Source organism: Gossypium raimondii, chromosome 11 (assembly GCF_025698545.1).
Source record: "Gossypium raimondii isolate GPD5lz chromosome 11, ASM2569854v1, whole genome shotgun sequence".
NCBI lineage: Eukaryota > Viridiplantae > Streptophyta > Magnoliopsida > Malvales > Malvaceae > Gossypium > Gossypium raimondii.
In genome coordinates this window covers 648,207-668,548 of record NC_068575.1, presented here as the reverse complement: position 1 = coordinate 668,548, position 20,342 = coordinate 648,207, and the positions used below count along the sequence as shown (strand labels likewise).

Here is a 20,342-nt window from a genome sequence, read left to right as displayed (position 1 = left end):
TGAGTGCATGTATGAACTCTCAAGAGAAAGAGTTCTCAGGTGATTTGGTTTTTCAGCCCTCAACAAGCTTTTGGAACCCTGATCCTCATATGGTATGTTATGCATAATTTTTTTATTTAATTTAATGATAATGTATCCTGTTATTATTTACTGATGATACATAAAATTTATATATCAACAGTACATCAAAAATTATTGCTTCTAAAAATTACTTGCTTATCGTGCATCTTTCCGGTTAAATTTTTTTCTTGCTGCTATTATATTGTTGTTTTGTTATGCAAAATTTGTCCTCCAATCTAAAAAAAATTGTTGAAGAAGTGCCAAATTAATTGAATTCTCCACCTACAATTGAGACCTTGTTACAACATATATTTTTCTTGTATGTCTTCAAACTCACAAGCAACATTTGCAACAACAAATTCTCAGGAAATGACTCATGATTTCACTATGTTGAGGGTTCAAGCTTTTCGTTTGAATGATTTGTTTTAATCTAAATTTCTTATATCCGTGTCAAGATGGGATGTCATACCTTGAAAATCTCTATAAAGATATTGGAGACTGTTATGAGAGTGTGACACCAGCAACCAATCAGAACTGTCATATCTCATGCTAAGACCTGTTTTTGGACTTAAGAAAGGAGTTGTTAAGCCATTTTCAGCTATAGTACTTTTATTTGGTTGTTAGTTTTGAATACAAGTTCATGCCCTATGCATGAATGTTTTTTTTTTTTTGTAGTTTTCTTAAAGTATTTAGTTTTGAATACAAAATTTTAGTCCCATATTTTGGGTCAATCAAGCATAAAGTAGGCCCATATTTTGGGTCAAGCTTAGTCAACCATAAAATGTGTTAACCTTTAAATATACCTATATATATTGCATTGAACATCAACTCCCTTAAGTAGCTTTTGGGGACTTGGATTTCAAAACATGGATTTGGGTTGTCAAGCTTTATGACAAAACACGTAAATGTAACATCTATGATTGTTTCACTAATAATAATCAGATTAAATCTCGACTAATTTATATACCTAACCCTACACACATCATTTGCATAGTTTATTATTCTAAATGAAATACAAATCCGAATCTTCAAAATTCATGTTTTCATAAGTAACTTTACTTTGAAATCGTGACTTGTCTATATTTGTTGTTGTAGCTTTTTTCAGCATGTTCATGGATTGATATGAAAGAAATTACTGCAACTAATGATCTTGTGACTGTTAATCAAGATCATGTAAGTTTGCCAACTCGTGAAGTGTTAATGGCTAATTTTATTAGTTTGAGAAACCAACTTTATGATACAACAAAGTGGATTAATATACAGATTTCAAAGGCTTAAACCAGGCCTTGAAGAACACTACATGGGGGTGGGGGGACCAGCTTACTTGAAACAAATACAGTATTAGAATCCAAAAGGCTATCGGTAAAGCTATTGAGGATCCGCAGATTCTGAGTTCTGGCCCGTAATGCAATCAAATAGATGGAAGATTTGTTGATCTGCGTTGGAAAAATGGGAGCTTGGTTTTCAATTGGAATTTGCTGATAAACTGTTGCTGAAGAATTTGCTTGCCTATTTTGCTTACTCAACAACGGTTGTAAGATACTTGAAAATGTTCAGTTTGGAATTTGTTCAATTTGATAATCCGTTAATGGTTTTTACAAGCTACGCTACAAGAAAGGTATGAAATCTATGCCCTTCGAATCACCCAAAAAAAAATCTAAAGCTCCTATATTGTACCTACATTTATGGTTGCTCAAAGGGTCTTGTTGTATTTATAGCGGAGGTCTTGCGTCCGGTAGTGTCACGCCACTAATAGTATGGGTGGTGGATTGGTTGTGTGGTCAATTAGGTGGCAAATTGGTTGTTGTCGATCGCAATAATGTTTTAACATTTTCTTTGCGAATTTAGTATGAGGTTGTTATGTTTCAATGATTCTCTCTTGGAGATTAGTGTGTTCCTGCTAAAGGCGAGTGTTTCATTGGAAGATAAAGCGTATTAGCTATACGATGTGAGGCAGAGGGAAATCCACTAAAACCTCTCAGATACCTTCACATCGTGTCATGTGTCCAAGCTAGATAAGAGTATAACAATTATTTATTAAATGTTTATTAAAATTTTAATATATATATTTATTAAAATAATTATAATGACTTTATTGATTAAAAATATAATTAAAACATTGTTTTATTAAAGTAAATGATAAATGATATAGATTGTTTGATATTAAATTATGATTATGATCTTTCTACTATGTTTAAATATAAGATTTAATATTTATATTTAATTTCACATAATTTGGTTTATTTACTTTTATAATATTATTAATTAGTCTAAATATTGCGGTCCTTTACTTGCTCTTGTTAAAATACTAAGGCAATTTTATCCTAAAAACACTCATTCAAATTTATCACCTAAATAGATTTTGTGTGTGTGTGTGTTTTAGAAATTAATTGACATCAATATTTTAACAAGAATAGTAAATATAATATTTGGGCTAATTAATGTCATTGTAAAATAGAAAATCATGTTATATGAAATTAAAATATAAGGACTAAATCTCAAATTTAACTTAAAATATGTGCAATAAATTTATCTAAACTCTTCTGTATCGAACTAGTTTATATTGAACTATGGTAGTTACTTATTTTCTAATTGGGTTAATATACCATTTGATAGTTGTATTTAGTTTCAATATTTAATTCGATATTTAATTTCGGTTTCAATATTTTATTTGGTATCCCGATCAAACAACGTTATGTGCTCTCAATGAATGTTTGACAAGTGTGTTCTAATTAAAAAAAATATAGATATTCAATTGGAAAAAAACTCAAAAACCAAAGTAAACCTTGAAGTTAAATTACGGTCCTTAATTGGGACAAAAAAAAAACTCAAGTACGAAACCGAGAAACCTCAAGTACTAAAGTGAACATTGAAGTCAAACTCAGTAAAAAAAAAAATGGGACAAAACAAAAGGCTTAAGTACCAAATTGAATATTAAAACTAAAATAGACGCCATTTAGTATATTATCCCTTTCTAATTTAACTGGTTTTTACTTGGTTCAATCGCCCCTTACTCCTTGTAGCTGGTTTTGTTTCTTTACCCGAATCTGATCCAAGCTGATATTTAACCTTTACGCAGACATGGAGACCAATGGAAGGACGGACTTAATTGATATGATACTAATACTTCAAAGACAATTAAAACATTTTAAAGTTTAGGACTATTTAGAATCTGACTAATAGTTCGGGGACTAACTAATGAAATTAACCATCTTATTAAAACCCTACCTCCATAAATAGCTTCATTTCATTAGTTCGCTCTTTGGCAGCTGCACCTTCTCTCCTCTCCTCTACCTGTGAGTACTTTTAATTGGTTCTATTTCGTAATCGTTGAGTTTCCTTAGTTTATAATTTTTTATATCCCTTAAAAAAATACATTTAGGTGGTGTTGATTTGCTTGCTCGTTATGATTTTCATTTGTTTTTTTTTTCCCGATTCGTCATCTGATCTCAGTTAAATTTCCCAGATCTGTTCAAAATGCTAAACGATGACAGTTTTTTGAATAACACGGATTGGCCTTTTAGCAACAATTGGGGTTTTGATGTGGGAACTACACGATTGGATCTTCAACAGCTTGAGGGAAACATCTAAAGTAAACGACGAACGAACTTCCATTGATAACCGATGAACTTAGTGTTTGAAGGAAGCAAGATCATTTCCCGGTTTCATTTTTCTTCCGTCGGTCAGGTAGTTCGCCTGGTTTTTACTTTAGATGTCTCCTTCATGCTGTCTGTAGGTCTACTAATCTCCTAGAACAAGTTCAGTGACTTCATTTTAGCAGCAGTTGAGTCGAAATGGATATTGTTCGAAAAACACTAGAAGTTTGAACAATTTTATCTACAATTATCAGAGGTATTCGATGTTTAAATCTAAAGCTTGATTACTAAGTTTGATTTCATTATTTAAGTCTTCATTTAACTTTCTATTTGACGTAATTATTCAGGAGCTGAAAGAAAAAAGCAAGAGAGCTATGCAATCTTGAATAATAGTATGGTATGCACATTATACTCTAAGCCCTTCTTATTTATAAATCACATTAGTACTTTGATTTGGTTGTGGTGAGTTTCAAATGAGAATTCATGCCCAACACATGCATGTTCAACTTTTTTAGTTCTTTTAGTTTTCTTAATGTATTTAGAAGAATCTTTGATGGTCATATCCGATACCTATAGTCAAATGTGTTGGTAAATTACTCATTTCTAAATAACTTCATAATTATAATGTCAAATACGGGTTTGCATCTAACATGTATTTGAAGGAATCTTGATGGGTCATATTTGATATCCATATCACAATATGCGTCAAACAGGCACTTCAAGCAAACCTCTACCTGAACAACCTAGAGTTTTAATATCAGACCAGATAACCTAATGTGTAGGACTCTCCCTGCTTCTCCAATTCTGCATTTACTTTTGCATTGAAAACTCTGTATTTTTGCGGTCTATATCCGGCCTCAATGCCTCGAGTTGTTCTTAGGACCCTTAAGAAGAGAGGTATGATATAGGTGCATATGTACATAGTTGTATATTTATTGGATTGGAAAATCATGATCAAAACCAAGTTAATGAAAACGACAAAACAAAGTGATTTGGAAAATCAATTTACTTGATCAATTTTGGGTGCATATGTATCTCTGTTGCATCTCCATTTTCTGCTGTATCAAGGGTTCATAATTTCTCAAGTGATCAGTCTGGGGTTGCCTTACTGGACGGCTTTTCATTTCAATCCTTTATTCATATTCTCTTACATTTCAAGGGTTGGGAACTAGACTTTGAAAAATTGAGGTATCGATATAATTTCTTTATTACAATATATTACACTTCGAACTTACGGCACTTGCCTATTTTTTGTTGTTTCAGCTGTCTGCAGCCTTTACATGGTTTGTTCAGAAGAACTTGCTACTAATGAGCCTATTACCTCTGATCAAGATTGAGAAGATTTGCCTCTTACAATGCAAAGTGAAAAGGCTATTTTTGATTATTAACTTTGTGGAAGGGACAATGAAACTCCGGAGTACATGCAACTTATCGCCGTCAGAATCGAGAATGTAATACTCCTGAATTATTATGAAAGTAGTAAAAAATTGAAAGTGTATAATTGATTTTTCGATAATGTGAGAAAATGATATAAACAAGATAAAAGAAAGGTCAAAATTTGAGATACAAGTATAGTTATTCAGAATTTGAAGGGTCAAAATATAAATATGAAAAATATTGGTTTATGTGTAAATATTTAAAATTTTGAGGGGTTAAAGTATAAATATGGGAAAGTTGAAGGGTTAATAGTGCATATATCTTTAAGGGTTGAAAATGGATGAATAAGGATTAAATTGAATAAATGGAGAATTATGAGTGATTAAATTACATATTTATCAAAACAAGTGATGGCTCAAGTGTACATGCAATAAAGCAATAGATATTGAAGTTGTTTGTCGACTACATAGTTTCAAAGTCTACATGGCCTTTATATGGTGGGGAATGTTAGAAAACCGAAAGCGGTTGTAACTGTTGTATTTGGAATGCATTAATGCAGTGGTGAGGTTTGTGAAATCTAGAACAATGTGATTTTTTTTTATTAGAGAACACAATATGATTTGCTTTTAACCAGAATATAGAGTTGATAGAATTTCGTAAAAGAATTAGGCGAAATATTTTAGATCTATGACAATGAAAGTTTCATCTATTAAGTATTGATTTTGTGTTTTAGTCGATTCCGTGAGATATCAAAGGTGCTTGGGGCTTGAAGGCAATGGTGTAGACACACCTCGAAAGTGGATCACCGTTTCTTGAGGTATATGTGGAATTTTCAAGACCAGATGAAAGACTTGTGACTTTAACATCTCTTCCTGTTTGAGAGGCAAGAACAGTTGAAAATGTCGATAGTATAACTATTTTGTTAGAAAATTTCCATTATGATATCTCGAAATCATCAATATGAGGACTTTTATCCGTCTTAGCCTTAGATTTCAATGTATTCCTTAAGGATTACTACCCGAATTTCCCAATTATCGTATGGTGCCTATTTAAACTATATGAATGTGATAAAAACATTAGTTATATATATACACTACTAAATACAAAATATGAAATCAACTACGTTATTTGTATATAGTTCAAAATTAAATAAATACATACATCTGCTTCCGATCATTGGTCTAATAGAAGTCGTATATCTTGAGGCTCGATAGGTAATCCCACGCAACTCAGGGTATGGTTCCACCTATTTAAATAACTTATTAGCATAATAATTTGATTTTAAATCAATTTAATAATGGTAATATATACTAAATTTTACCTTATTACGAGTGAGAATGTATATAGGTAGTTCACTTAAGGACGTAAAAATGGAAAGTGGTACTGATGCCATGATTGCAGTAATAAAAGGCAACCATCAATTTTGATTTTTTCTGGTTGTGTCGCCTGACACATATCTCGATACAAAGTCGCCAACACGATGGACCACCAACTAAGTTCATCTGCTACTCTAAAATCGAAGAGTTTCAGTAGCCACCTTAGATGGAGGAGATTTCATAACTTATTCAGCATTAGGATACCCCCGATGATTTGAAGGATGTATGCCCGAACGTATTGTTCTCTGTGGACTTCAGTCGAATCCTCAAACAGCTCCGCGAAATTATTTCTTAACTAGGCCATTTCGATCCGACCTCCGTAAATTGTTTACGGAACCACACCCAAAAGATCATAATATGGGGTTCCCCAGTCAACAGGCCGAACAGACCCAATGACTACCAACCTTACACAGGTAATACCAATTGTAACTATACGCCTTCTAAAGTGATAGTACACTCACCGCATGGAAAATGAAATGTGTGTGTCTTGAGTTTCCACCTTTTTACCAATGCACTTATGAGTTTTGACTTCAACTTACACCCCCGGCCTACAAGAGCCATGTGCAAAAAACCAACTTCCCCCAGATATGTTTCGATTAACGGTGATGGAGGATTGGGTAAATTATGAATGTGGTATTACAAAATTCGATCATCCACTTATTTATATAAAAGTTATAAAAAAAATTAAGTTCAATTATAACTATGAAATAAAAAAATTTTAAAAATTTAAAAATTTATTCTTACCATTTGCAATTGGTTACGGAGATGTGCTTGTTATCAAGACGGATTAGAGACCCGACCATTGCTAAATATATAATTGAACACAAATTTTTTTAAAAAAAAATACTATTTCTTAAAATTACTAATAAAAAATAATAAAAAGAATAATTTGGATAAAAATATAGAATTGAGAAAAATAATTTAAGAGACTATTTGAAAGATTTTTGAGAGATTTAGGAGAGAATTGTGTGTGAAAAATGCGTCTGTAGGGAGATTTATATATATATATATATTTACCGTTGGGGTCCAACGCCTAGTTCAAATAGTCGTTGGAGTTGACCGTTAGAGCACGGGCAAAAATACTTCTACGTTGAAGTGCTTTACTAAATCGTGCTGACGTAGACGCGTTTTACATATTATTAGGGAAAAAAGAGTTGGGCTAAACACATTTTCTCACGTTTCCCTTAAAAACGACATCAACTTAACCCATTTCAGGGGAGCCGACCCCTTCTAGAAAATTTTATACAAAACAATCCATTTCCATAATTTTTTTTTTGTAAATGGGCCTTTTGTCGTTATTTTGGGTCGGTAAAATAGCCTAGTAACTTAAATCAAGGAAAAAAAGATATGGAGGGTACGCGTGGAAAGGCTGGTCAGTGGACCTACCAATATACAAATTTACATACTCCGTCTCGAGTTCCTTCAAATTTCTCGAGCTGTCTTCAATACCACTTGACTTAATTCCCTATAAATCATTTCATTTCATAAATGATTTGATTTCATTCATTTCTTTGCGCAGCCAGCTTTTTCCTTCTCTATCTCTGACTTTGATTTTGCTGTGAGTGTCCTTTTAATGGTAGAGTTTTAGGAAATCTGGTTTCATATCCTTTGGTTTTGTTACTTTATATCTGTTGTTTGAGTGGAGTTCGTTTGTTTCTTTCTATCTGAATCCAGCAAAATCGTTAGTGTTTTCTGTTCAATGATTTCCGCTGATCTGATTTTAATTTCCCCAGATCTGTGAAAGATGACCAACCATGACAGTGATTTCAACTATGGCGAACTTTTTGCTGATTACTCTCCGAGCAACACCAACCTGGGATCTACGGTAGACCCTCAGACGGAGACATCTAAAGTAGAAACTAGCGCGGACGGACTGCTGTTGTCCAGCCTGGAACCTACAGGAAACCTTCGACAGCCTGGGAGGGCGACGCCTGTAGTACCGTATGGCGTGGACGGACTGCCGTTGTCCAGCCTCGAATCTACAGGAAACCTTCTACAGTTTGGTAGGGCGACACCTCAAGTACAAGATGGCGGCAGCGGACTGTTGTTTTCGGTCGATTGTAATCAGGCTAACTTGGGCATGAAAAGAGAACATGAATTAGTCTCTTGTAACTTTTCAGCAGCTAAAGGACGAGTCACAAAGAAGCAGCGCCGGGGAACCCTTTCTATCGGTGAATCACCAACTCTTCAAGAACAACCAGAGCCGAAACCGAGAAGGAAAGAACTTATTGAGGAAAAACCTATACAGGGAGGTGCGAAAATTTTAGTGGATCGACTTGACAGAAAAATAAGTAAAGTAAGTCTCATATTCAACTCAAATTATTGTTGTGCATTATACATTTATGATGAAGATAATAAATCCCACACCGCCTGGATTGGTCGCCCATCAACTAGTCAATGATTCAGGCTATTAGTCCGAAAATCCTTGCATTGTCAATGTCTATATGTTTCTAACACTTGTTTTGTGCGTATATTTGGTGGCATGAAGACTTCTTTGAATATGTATAAGATGATTGCGGAGAGAGCCTGTGATCTCTTACCAAAAATTTTCGGCTCCCTTGAGCAAATCGAAGCAAAATGGCCACTGCTATCTGATCTCAAGAAAGTTAAGCAAAATATCAAGGAAATCCAGCGGAATCACAAGGGACAGCGTTTACCAGAAGCTGAGGCAAAGCAGAAATTGCTCCAAGTAGGAAATGAGCTCCTACAATCTAATCAACAACTAAAGGTACACCAATGTTTACAAATATAATTACCGAGTTCAATATCCTCTTGATCTAACGATTTAACTTGGCTTTTCAGGAGTTGAACAAAGGAAAGAACCCTGTGGCAATGTTCCTTAATAACGAGGTCTGCACATTTCTTATCATTGATATTAACTAATATAGTATTATAATTATAATTATAATTATAATTATAATTATAATGCATGTCCTTATGCACTACACTTGTTTTTAGACGTAGCAAGAAGTCTCTTTTTCAGCTATTTGTTTGGATTCAGGTTTACGCATTGGATACGTATTTGTGTATTTGAAGATATACCTATATTCAAATATGTGTCGGTACATTCCTCATTTATAAATCTCATCACAATGTAAAGTGTTTCCTCATCCATTACACTTCTTTTCTAGATCTAGTAAGAAGTCATTTTCAATTATGAGTGTTTTTGTATGGATTCACGTCTAACCTTGACATATTTAAATTTTTTAAATTCATATATTTAGAAAAACCTCAAAAGTTATATTCTAAACCAATGTTCATTCATGTGTCAAACGAGTATAAAGTGACACAGCTTTGAAAATACTATATATGTTAAACCTATAAACTTGGAAAGAAAAAGAAATGCATATCTTTCTTGATTAATTTGTTGTCTACCCATAGCTTCTTTTTTCAGGTCTCAATATCTGAAGTTATTTTTAGACTTGCCCTTATTAGCATCTTTAATCATTTGTTTATATTTCTCCTAAATTTCAGGACTTCGACCTGGAGACTCTTCAAAAAGAGGTATGGTGTATATATATATATATATATATATATATATAAATTTGGTAGATGATGAGTGGTAGATTTGAAAACTTGAATTACGAAAGTAGCATTAGATATAAATGTTCTTTCTCGAATGTTTTAATAGTACTTGAATTTAGTGTATGCATCTAATATCATGTTTTATAACAGAAATGACTATTTTGCTTTTTAATCGAATATATAGGGATTAATTTGATTTTTTTTTAGTAAAGAGAGGCAAAATACAATCTCACTCCTAGCATAGGGGTTTCCGTGGTCCTTTTACCAAATTATGACATGTTTTTGGTGTTTGTTATTTCAGTTTTATTCTGAATATCCATGGATGGAAGAAGTTGCTGATGATCATGGAAGTTTGCCAACTCATGAAGAATTACAGTCTAAATATAATGAGTTGGCAAACGAAATTTATGCCAAAGACAATAGCAAAGGGGATGTTCAAGACGAATTAAAGTCTAAAATTAATGAGTTGGAAAAGGAAATTTATGCCGAAGACAACAACAAAGTGGATTTTCAAGACTTCCCTGCCTTACGACACGTTACTGGTCTGGCACCTCCAGATTACCTTAAATCTATTGCAATTCGAATCGAACAGGCTCGTGGAAAAGCCACTGAATGTATCAAAATTGGTAGTCAACTTCTGGTCTGCGCTGCAATTAAAGAGATGGAAGATTTGCTAGTCAAGGATTTGGACAAGTATAGTTTGAAAAAATGGGGAGCCGCACTCAAGAGCGCTAAGGAACAAGATTTTCAAGTGGAGTTTGCTGATGAGCTGTTGCATGATCGGCTTGTTTTATTTGCTGTTCAACAATGGTTGGGTGCAACTAAAAAAAGGGGTTCCAAAATCATTAGTGGCTGAGCTCTCATAGTTGTGAATCAAAGGGTGTTTTTGCAGTTGCAGCAAAATATTTGGAAAATCACCCTGCTTCAATTTGTTTTTCATGGACTTTAGGTTTCTATATTTACTTACCTTGTTTGTCTGGACCTTATTCATGTGGTGTTGTGTTATAATCATATTTGAGATGAGCTTTGAAAGATTAATATTTTATATTATATGGATGGATTTTGAGATATTGATATATTTTATGTTGATGTTGTAACATATGGTATCTAATATTGTTATGTTTGAATTTTATCTAGATTGTTCTTGAATTTATATTATGTTGGTCTATTTTGTTCAGTTATAATTGCATTTAAAATATTTTATTTTATATAAATTTTGATACCTTTAATAATTTATATTACATTGTGATATTCTATCTTAAAACAATGATATATTTCATGTTGGTGTATTATCTTTCTATTATATCGTTTGGTATCATGTGATATCTAATATTGCCATGTTTGATTTTTTTTATTGTGTTTGTATTTTTTGTCATATTGATAGGTTTGATAGTATAATTTTTGTCTTTGAAACTTGTCAATTAGGTCCATTTTTGTTATTTTATTTAGTAATTAAATTCATTTTGGTCCCTAAATTTGGATAATGTCAAGATTTGATGATGTGATTAGTATTACTAGATTAAGACCAAATCGAATAGATTGAGAACTGATTAATATAACGATCCGAACAAAGTGGTTGAATCGATTGACTATGAAACTTTTATATCTTTTCAAATTTAGGGATCAAAATGGACCTAGTCATTAAGTTCAAGTCACAAAAATAATTACAGATACCAAAATAAATTTAATTACCAAGTTTATAAATAAAAATATATCTTATTCATGTTGTAGAGATATGAAACCATTGATATATCTCCTATTTTATCTTGTTTTGCATCATGTGGTATTTAAACCTTTTCAGTATTTAAAACCCTAAATTTTTAACTAGGAGAAGATGCCAAATTTGGGGCCAAATGCGTATTTAAACCTATTTCCTTTTTATTTATTATTTGGATTGTTAAATCACATTTTGGAGCCTCAATTTTTTTTTATTCAATTTAGGTCCTAAATTTTTTTATGTCAAAGTTATGCACTTAGCTAAGCAATTGTTCGCGCATTAGAGTAGGAATTTTTTGAAAACAAAAGCACCATTGTAAGAATATGAATTATTTAAAATTACTTGAATTTAATAATAATATTATCAAAATGTAAAAAACATAAAGTTTGTAAAAAAACTATTTAAATATTATAAATTTTATAAAAATAATTAATTATGAAAGTGATATTGGGTCTAGATTATTTACGAAAATAGGGTGATTTTTACAGTAGCTTGAGTGTCGTCTAATGATTAGTGGAACCATTCAAATTTTTTAAAATAATAATTTTTAAATGATGTTGCACGACATATTAGTGATCTTGATATAAATTTTTTAAAAATATTTGTATTTCCTCTTAAATGCAGTACAAAAATACATGGTAGATTTTTTATGTGTGGTGCCGCCTAACATATTAACTATATTAGTGTAATTTAAAAAATGGCAAAAAGGAAAAAGAAAACTAAAAAGTGAAAAAAAATGTTGACCTAAAGATTTATCTTTTCTCTTCTATGTCTAATTTTTTTCTTGGCCTCATGTTTATTAAATTTTCTTTTTCAAAGCAGTTTGGAAATAACATATCAAATTTTCTCGGAAAAGAAATTGTATTCATGATTACTATGAAATAATAAACGGTTGGATATTTTGATTTGATTTGATTTTTACGAAATCGATGAATTCAATTTTATACATTATTTATAAGTATTTAATTTTAATTAATATATCAAACAAATTTATAACTTAAATTCAATCTTTGGTGCAAAATAAACTTCATATAGAAATCCAAAGTCTGAGGACAAACACATTAAAGCCGATACCATTGTAGACATAGCAGCAAGCCAACAACACAACCAATTGCCTTTGCATAGCTATTTTTTTGCAGTCGATTTGGGAAGATTTTGAGCAGCAAAATAGGCTAGCAAATTCTTCTTCAACAGATTATCAGCAAATCTCACTTGAAAACCAAATTTCTCAGCGTAATTAAGTGTGGCGCCCCACTTTTTCAAGGTATCCCAATCCAAATCCCCAACCGAGAAATCTTTCATCTCTTTGATCGCAGCGCAGACCAGAATTTGAATGGCGACATGAAAAACATCAGTAGTCTTTCCACGATCTTTTTCGATTTGGATTGCAATAGATTCGAGGTACTCTGGAATTTCCCCCCAAGCAGTGTTCTTCAATGCCTGTTCCAAGCCTGGGAAATCTTTGCATTCCACTTTGTCGTTGCCTTTGTCATAAAGTTGGTTCTCCAAATCACGGAATTCAGATTGTACTCCTTCACGTGTTGGATCATTGGCTGCAGTAACTTTTACCTTCCATTGGAGGTGGGAAAAAAAAAGTAATACTCGATTAGGTTAGTAATACTTAACTCAAACAGCTCATGAGCCATATCGAGTCTTTTTATATTTTCATATAATTAAATTACACTATTTCCCTTAATATATTATTAACTTTAAGCTTCATTATTAAACCGATCTCAGACTCGAGTATCAAGTTCTAAATTCAGAAATCGAGCTTGAACCTGATAGTATTTGAATTCAGCTTGGCTCGGTTACACTACATAAAACTCAATTGAGATTTAATGTGTGGTTATGTATCGGAAAGATATAAAAGAAGCATCGAATCTCAAATTCATTACTCAACAAAGAGAAGGGGAGGCTATTAGTGATGATAGTGGTGTGTTTCATTAAGTCTTATCACCTTTGCATGACTAAGTTGCCTTGCTTTTTCTAGGAGATAATACCACTAGACAGGGACCATTTTGGAAATAAAAACCAGATTTTGAGGCTCAGACAAACAAATTTTCCAAATAAACAAATGAATATTAATAGATGTCGGTTCCTTCAAACTTGCAGATTTATTAAAATAAAGTGAATATGAATTAGTAAGTTCGATTAAGAGACCTACATTATCTATCCCTCTTTTGGTTGGATCATCGTAAGTTTCCGCTATTTCTGGCACGGATGACTTGATAAACTCTTCTGCATTTTTTGTTAATGATTCTAGTCGGTACCGGAGCTCCCTGCTCGGTTTCCTTATTCCTTTTCTTTCTTGTCTCAATAAGTCATCGGAAACAAAGTTCAGATTTCTTTTCTTGCTTCCATTCGACATAGACTGATGCTCGAGTTCTGCCACGCCATAACCCATCTTCTTGTTCGGATCTGAGAAATTTAACTCAGATTTCCCAATTAGAACAACAGAAAAATTATAAAGGATATGATAGCGAATTAGTAGATTTAGGAGTACTTACAGGTTTCATGTATCTATATCGGTGAAGAGAAGACAGAGAAAAGGCCGCCGTCGACGAAGAGTAAAGCAGGAAAAACAAAGGAATTCGTTGGTTAGAGAAAACTTGCAAGTTGGGTCTATGTGATTAACAAAAAGAAGGAAAAAAAGTGGTTCATTGCTTCCACTCTTCATTTCATGCATGGTTTAAAACAAATCAATTTTATTTCGAGACTTTGAATAGAATTTAATGATCTTAATTTGCCAAAGACTTACCTTTTCCGTCGTCTTCATTCTAGTCGGACAACCTGCTACCAAAGTTGTGCTCTTTGCAGCCATTAAATGGATTTTAACTAGGAAGTGATCGAAAAAGTTTAACATGTCAAACATCCGTTCAGGGGAAGTTGACCTGTTCTTAATGACCTGAATTTGAGAGCTCATTTTGGGAAGATAAACATAATTGTTTGCCCTTGACCATGGAAAGAGAAGCCTTCTCAAAACATCGAAAGATAACTCATCGAGCAAGTCATCGGCATCGTAAAGTGCATCTTTCAGCTTTTCAAGCCAAGCTGTGAAATTGCTGGTCGCAGATCGCTCTTCGGCGTCAGGAAGCATAACTATGATTGCAGAGACGGTGATTCTGAGGTCGTCGAGGTCATCTTTGACAAGCTGCAACATTTCAGAGAGAATAAGGGAGCTCCATTTGTCGCCCAAGGTAAGCCCAGCTTTTTCCGCCATCGATGGTTCAAACTAAAATCTGGGCAAAAATTGCTTGATTATTGCAAGAGAAAGAGAATGCAGTAGTGAGTCGAAGGAGATGAAAATCGAGGTTTATAGAGACTGCCAAACAATACAATATGAAAAAAACAATGTTGATGGACGAGAAATGTTGCTACTCATATTTTCAGGCGCGCGCATTCGACATAACTTTCTCGCGACGGGCGCGAGCATATTCAACTTCAACATAACTTTCTCGCAACGAGCGCGAGCGAGCACACCCTAACAATATTAATTTTTTTATCCAATACTGTCGAAATGAACTAAAAAACTCGTCCTAACAGAATTGTAATGACTTATTTATCTTTTAGCTTTACCAAAAACAAAAAACAAAACATTTTAAAAAATAAAGTGGTCCAACAACTTCTCCTTTTTGTCTACTTCAAAAGCTAAATAAACCATTATCTCCACTAAATACCGACATTGAGATTTTTTCAAAATACAGTCAAAACTCTATTACCTAAACAGACTTGCGCACGGGCTTTCGTTGAAGCATATAGTGCCAAGTTTGACAGCTAACTTTCCGGTAGTCTTATCGCGTCAATTTTACATAGAGAAAGTTAAAATCTCGAGCTTTTGGTGATAGAAGTTGGACTTATTTACAATCCCATCTTATTGAAAAATTGCTTTGTTTCTTCAGTTTTTCTCTTGCACACCCGACCCTGCTCTCTCCTTTTTTCACTGCGGTTTTACTCTTGCCAACATGAGCATAGCTAACGTTTCATCCCCTGAAGATAACTATGGAAGATCTGGAAACTTGTTACCACCTGAGAGACCGTCACCAGCAATCTATCAAAACTTTGAAGAGGGAGGTATTTCATTTGGGAACTACATGAACCAGAATGGAGACATGACCTTTGAACAGAGAGTGATCGAGAACTACTTGATGCCGAGTGCAGGCATAGGTGAGAACTCCTTGATGCCGTGTGTAGGTATAGGTGTGAACTCCTTGATGCCGATGCCGAGTGCAGGCATAGGTGAGAACTCCTTGATGCCGATACCGAGTGCAGGCATAGGTGATTTGGTTTTTCAGCCCTCAGCAACCTTTGAGAACCCTGATCCTCGTATGGTATGTTATTATTTACTGATAATACATGAAATTTATATATCAACGGTACATAAAAAATTACTGCTTATAAAAATTACTTGCTCTTCGTGCATCTTTCCAGTTAAATTTTTTCTTGCTGCTGTTTATTGCTATCGTATTGCTGTTTTGTTATACGAAATTTGTCCTTCAATCTAAAAAAATTGCTGAAGAAGTGCCAAATCCTACAATTGACACGTTGTTACAACATATACTTTTCTTGTATGTCCCCAAAACTCACAAGCAACATTTGCAGCAACAAATTCTCGGGAAATGGCTCATGATTTCACTATGTTGAGGGTTTAAGCTTTTCGTTTCAATGATTTGTTTTAATCTAAATTTCTCATATCCATGTCAAGATGGGGATGTCATACCTTGAAAATCCCTTTAAAGAGATTGGAGCCTCGTCACAGTATGAGAGAGTGACACCAGCAACCAATCGGGACTTTCAAAATGGAGAGAACGAAGAACTGGATCATAATCAGATAAACAAGTCGATATCGCGTATAGGCATGAAAAGACGCTTTGATAAGCTTGACAAATCGAAAGCTAAAAAAAAAGGCATAGAGTACCAGTGCAACTCCCAACAATCACCAATGCGGAAAAATAAAAAATATACAAAGGAAGAGCTTGCCGAAAAGAAAACTGGGCAGGAAATAAGGACGGTATACAGACATCGGATTGACAGACAGATAGCACAAGTAAATTCTCCTAATTGAATTTAATAATTATTGTTCTTTTTTATATGTATATATATTGAAGGTAAAAATGCCACTACCAACGACTAGCACGGATTCGACTCTGTATTATTGGTTAAACTTACTTTAAGTTAGTTTATTATTGAAAAGTGTCTATGAAAGATTTTTTTAAGAATTTTGATAGTGTTTATTACTCGTGTTAAAAATTATTTTTAAACATATGTTGTAAAGTAGAAGATTTAATGAGAGAATAAAAAATAATTTAATTTAAAGAACTTTTTAAAGGTCAAAAGTTACAAATTTTAACTTTTGGCTTAGGTTAAAATCCACTTTAAAATTAAAGGTTGATTTGAAAACTATTTATTTACCCAATTTTTTTTGAAATCATGGTTTGGGCTGAGAAGTGTTTTTGAACTTCAATAGTAAACAAAGTAACTAAAGTTTGAGAATGGTTTTTACTATCGTAGTAGATGATCCAAAAATATCCTTTGTATAGACAAGATGATGTAAATATGTTTGTTTCTATTAACACCCATTTTGTGTGTATATTTTGGGAAAGGAAGGATAAGGAGACAGATATGAAATCAGTGCTCGTCAAGCGATGGCCAATGCAACCGGATGTGCAGGGCATTCAGCAAGAGTTCCAAGAAGTAGCTAATGCCAATTTAGAACCAGAAGAGGATAAGGAAAGATCGCTAGAAGTAGCATCCAAGTTTGATATATTACAACAACAACGTAAAAAGGTATGTTACACTTTTACAAATTTAATTACTCAATCTAAGTCTCCCATCTAACTTATTAATTTGGTTTTTCAGCACTCAACAACAGCTGGGAACCGTGATCGATTGGTATGCATAATTTTTTTTTTAATTTAATGAGATGTGTCATGTTATTATTTATTGATAATGCATGAAATTTATGTATTAAAGGCAGAAATTATTTTATGGACTCTTCCCACCACATCAATCATGGTCCCTTTTCCAATTATTTAATCACATTTTAACAATTTTTTCATATCATTGACACATAATTTTGGTAAGTTTTTAACCTCGAACCTAAACTTAGAACTCTGAACCTTAAACTCAGTGTTTAGGGTTCGGGTTCAAGGTTCATGTTTGAGATTTGAGGTTCAGGGCTCATGATGCGGGGTTTAGAGTAAAAAATTACCAAAATTATGTGTCAATGACATAGAAACGATTGCTAAAGTATCATTAAATAATTGGAAATGGACCATGGATGATGCGGTGGGAAGAAGAAATTATTTTATGGATCCTTCCCACCACATCATCTATGGTCATTTTTCAATTATTTAATGATATTTTAGTAATTTTTAAATGTCATTAACACATAATTTTGGTAATTTTTTAACCTCAAACCCCAAACTCAAATCCAAACCCCGAACTCGAACCCCTAACCTTAAACTCAAGGTTTGGGGTTTATGTTTAGGGTTTGAGAGTTAGTGTTCGTGGTTCAGGATTTGTGTTTGATATTTGAGGTTTGGGGTTTATGTTTAAGGTTTGGGGTTTGAGGTACAATATTTAGTGTTCGAGATTTGAGGTACGAGGTTTAAGGTCCGAGATTTAAGGTATGATGTTTAGGGTTCGAGATTCACGATTTAAGTTTGAGTTTGGGGTTTATGGTTTAGAATTTAAGGTTTAAGATTTGATGGTCAACATTTTTAGGGTTAAAAAATTACTAAAAATATATTTTAATGACATGAAAAAAATTATTGATATGTCATTAAATAATTAGAAATGAACCTTGAATGATGTAGTGAGAAGGGTCAATAAAATAATTTCTCCTATGATAGGTGCATCAAATATTACTTTTTATAGTAATTCTCTGTTTCGTGCACTAGATTTATTTGTAGACTTAGAGATAAGACATTGCATCTTTATCTTCTTTTAAGTTTTCTTTCCTTTTCTTTATCTTAATGTCTCATGTCATTTTGAACTTGCCTTTCTTACATCTTTCTAATTAAATTTCAGGATTACATCGTGAATCATTTAGGTTTATATTTCCAGGATTCCTTCTTGGAGAAATTAAAGGAACAGGTATGATACATGTATATATATATATATATATATATATATATATATATATATTTAATGCATTGGACATTAGCTGACCCAAGTAGTATTTGAGCATAAGCATCTTGCAATATCCATCATCTATGATTATTTATTAGACACATGAATTTGTTGAATGCGTGTTCGTAATGACATCACATTAAATCCCAACTAATCATAGGCATACTATTCTCATAATTTATGGTTTTCTATGTTTATTGTTTCAGTGTTCTGGAAGGTCCCCATCTCTACTCTCTGCTTTTAGTGATCTGGTACACCAAGTTTATGACAAAGGCAACAACAAAGTGGGGAAAGAAAGTTTCCCAGGCTTACAAGAAGAGTTGAAGAAAATCAGTTGGGAGGAAGTTCCAAGCTTCCTTGAATCTATTGTGAGTCGAATCGAAAAGGATCGTGGAATAGTTACTGATTTTACCCATAAACCTACTCAACTTCTGGTTTGTGCTGCAATAAAAGAGATGGAAGATTTTTCAGTTAAGAAATTTGACTTGGATACGTTGAAAAAGTGGGGGGCTACACTTAATATGGCCAAGGAACTTGGTTTTCAAGTGAGATTTGCGGATGATTTGTTAAGTAAGAATTGTTTTGCCTACTTTGCTTACACACAACTTTTTGGATGAGACTAAAAAAAGGAGGTTGGAGAAATCAAAGGTGGATCAGCTCTTATTATTGAGAATAAAAGGTGTTTTGCATTTGCAGCAAAGCTCCCAAAACTTATTTGGTATGATGGACTTTGGGTTTCTATATTTACTTTTCTCTATTTGAACTATATGGTTTTGGGTGTCTTTTATGGACTTGGTGTTTTGCAATCATTTATACTCTATGATTTTTGAGACATTGATATATTTCATCACCATGTGCTCATCTATGTATGAAATTGTGTTGGTTATTTTACCTAGTTTATTGTGTTAAAATCGTATATTTATACACATTTTAATAGGTTAATAATTTATCTTATAGATTCTAAGACCAAGCCCGGTCTTAAGGTTCGTCTGGAGATGCGGCCGCCCAGGGCCCAAGGCTAAAGGGGGTCCAAAATATTGTTTTCCAATTATTAAGAGGCCCAAGACTGAAAGAGGTCCAAAATAATGTTATTAATTTAGATGTATTAAGGCAATCTATGCATATACAGTGAGATCGGATTCAATCGCAAATATACCAATCATGTAAGAATTAAAAAAGATTATTAAAGGATTAAATTAAAATTATATAAAATAAAAGTTTTAAAGTATTTCATATATCTGAAGTTATTAAAAAGTAAGGGTAAATTTAACACTCACCCAACTATTAATAAATTTATTTTGGTCACTCAACTATGAAATGTGACAAAATGATCTCTCAACTATTAGTAAATTTATTTTTTGGTCACTTAACTATGAAAAGTTATAAAATGGTCACCCAACTATTCAATTTCTTAGTTTTTGGTCACCAGTTGGCTAATGAATAAATGAAAATACCAAAAATCCAAGATAGCTTTTAACAATAGAAATAAATGAATTTTTTAACATAAAAAACCAGTTTACTCCTTAATCTAATGTACATAGACTAATTTACCCATTTTTT

General features: G+C 33.0%; 3 protein-coding genes and 1 long non-coding RNA gene across 7 annotated transcripts; 3 read left to right on the top strand and 1 right to left on the bottom strand.

The window, feature by feature from the left end:
- Positions 1-3,324: 3,324 nt before the first annotated feature.
- LOC105761770 (uncharacterized) lies at positions 3,325-6,170 on the top strand. 2 transcript variants are annotated; one of them, XR_008190695.1, is made up of 5 exons: positions 3,325-3,356; positions 3,527-3,912; positions 4,004-4,053; positions 4,920-5,107; positions 5,767-6,170. It is a non-coding gene; the product is annotated as an uncharacterized LOC105761770 (long non-coding RNA). The 2 variants fall into 2 exon arrangements; XR_001123793.2 differs by lacking the exon at positions 5,767-6,170 and having other exon boundaries at positions 4,920-5,225.
- Positions 6,171-7,804: 1,634 nt separating this feature from the next.
- On the top strand, positions 7,805-10,972 carry LOC105761750 (uncharacterized). 3 transcript variants are annotated; one of them, XM_012579653.2, is made up of 6 exons: positions 7,805-7,967; positions 8,143-8,705; positions 8,898-9,137; positions 9,212-9,259; positions 9,884-9,913; positions 10,236-10,972. In XM_012579653.2, exons 2-6 carry the CDS (start codon positions 8,154-8,156, stop codon positions 10,788-10,790), a joined length of 1,425 nt encoding a protein of 474 aa, XP_012435107.1. In that variant the 5' UTR covers positions 7,805-7,967; positions 8,143-8,153; the 3' UTR covers positions 10,791-10,972. The 3 variants fall into 3 exon arrangements, with proteins under 3 accessions (XP_012435107.1, XP_012435106.1, XP_012435108.1); XM_012579652.2 differs by having other exon boundaries at positions 7,838-7,985; XM_012579654.2 differs by having other exon boundaries at positions 7,847-8,705.
- A 1,688-nt stretch (positions 10,973-12,660) lies between these two features.
- LOC105761764 (uncharacterized) lies at positions 12,661-15,138 on the bottom strand. Its single transcript, XM_052623257.1, has 4 exons — positions 14,410-15,138; positions 14,159-14,171; positions 13,816-14,069; positions 12,661-13,220 (listed from the first exon to the last, which is right to left on the bottom strand). The coding sequence occupies exons 1-4, from the start codon at positions 14,869-14,871 to the stop codon at positions 12,777-12,779; spliced, it is 1,173 nt and encodes a 390-aa protein (XP_052479217.1). The 5' UTR covers positions 14,872-15,138; the 3' UTR covers positions 12,661-12,776.
- Positions 15,139-15,339: 201 nt separating this feature from the next.
- On the top strand, positions 15,340-19,704 carry LOC105784969 (uncharacterized). Its single transcript, XM_052623256.1, has 6 exons — positions 15,340-15,979; positions 16,354-16,695; positions 17,256-17,435; positions 17,508-17,540; positions 18,681-18,746; positions 18,989-19,704. The coding sequence occupies exons 1-6, from the start codon at positions 15,614-15,616 to the stop codon at positions 19,397-19,399; spliced, it is 1,398 nt and encodes a 465-aa protein (XP_052479216.1). The 5' UTR covers positions 15,340-15,613; the 3' UTR covers positions 19,400-19,704.
- Positions 19,705-20,342: the final 638 nt, after the last annotated feature.

What these genes read in the sequence shown, in the direction of transcription:
- LOC105784969 (XM_052623256.1), top strand. Translation starts at nt 15,614, where the DNA reads ATGAGCATAGCTAACGTTTCATCCCCTGAAGATAACTATGGAAGATCT. An exon ending in AGAACCCTGATCCTCGTATG is followed by an intron (nt 15,980 to 16,353) that starts GTATGTTATTAT and finishes ATCCATGTCAAG; the next exon opens with ATGGGGATGTCATACCTTGA. An exon ending in TGGAGAAATTAAAGGAACAG is followed by an intron (nt 18,747 to 18,988) that starts GTATGATACATG and finishes TTATTGTTTCAG; the next exon opens with TGTTCTGGAAGGTCCCCATC.
- LOC105761750 (XM_012579653.2), top strand. Translation starts at nt 8,154, where the DNA reads ATGACCAACCATGACAGTGATTTCAACTATGGCGAACTTTTTGCTGAT. An exon ending in CAATGTTCCTTAATAACGAG is followed by an intron (nt 9,260 to 9,883) that starts GTCTGCACATTT and finishes CCTAAATTTCAG; the next exon opens with GACTTCGACCTGGAGACTCT. An exon ending in TGGAGACTCTTCAAAAAGAG is followed by an intron (nt 9,914 to 10,235) that starts GTATGGTGTATA and finishes TTGTTATTTCAG; the next exon opens with TTTTATTCTGAATATCCATG.
- LOC105761764 (XM_052623257.1), bottom strand. Translation starts at nt 14,871, where the DNA reads ATGGCGGAAAAAGCTGGGCTTACCTTGGGCGACAAATGGAGCTCCCTT. An exon ending in CCAAAAGAGGGATAGATAAT is followed by an intron (nt 13,221 to 13,815) that starts GTAGGTCTCTTA and finishes CTCCAATGGAAG; the next exon opens with GTAAAAGTTACTGCAGCCAA.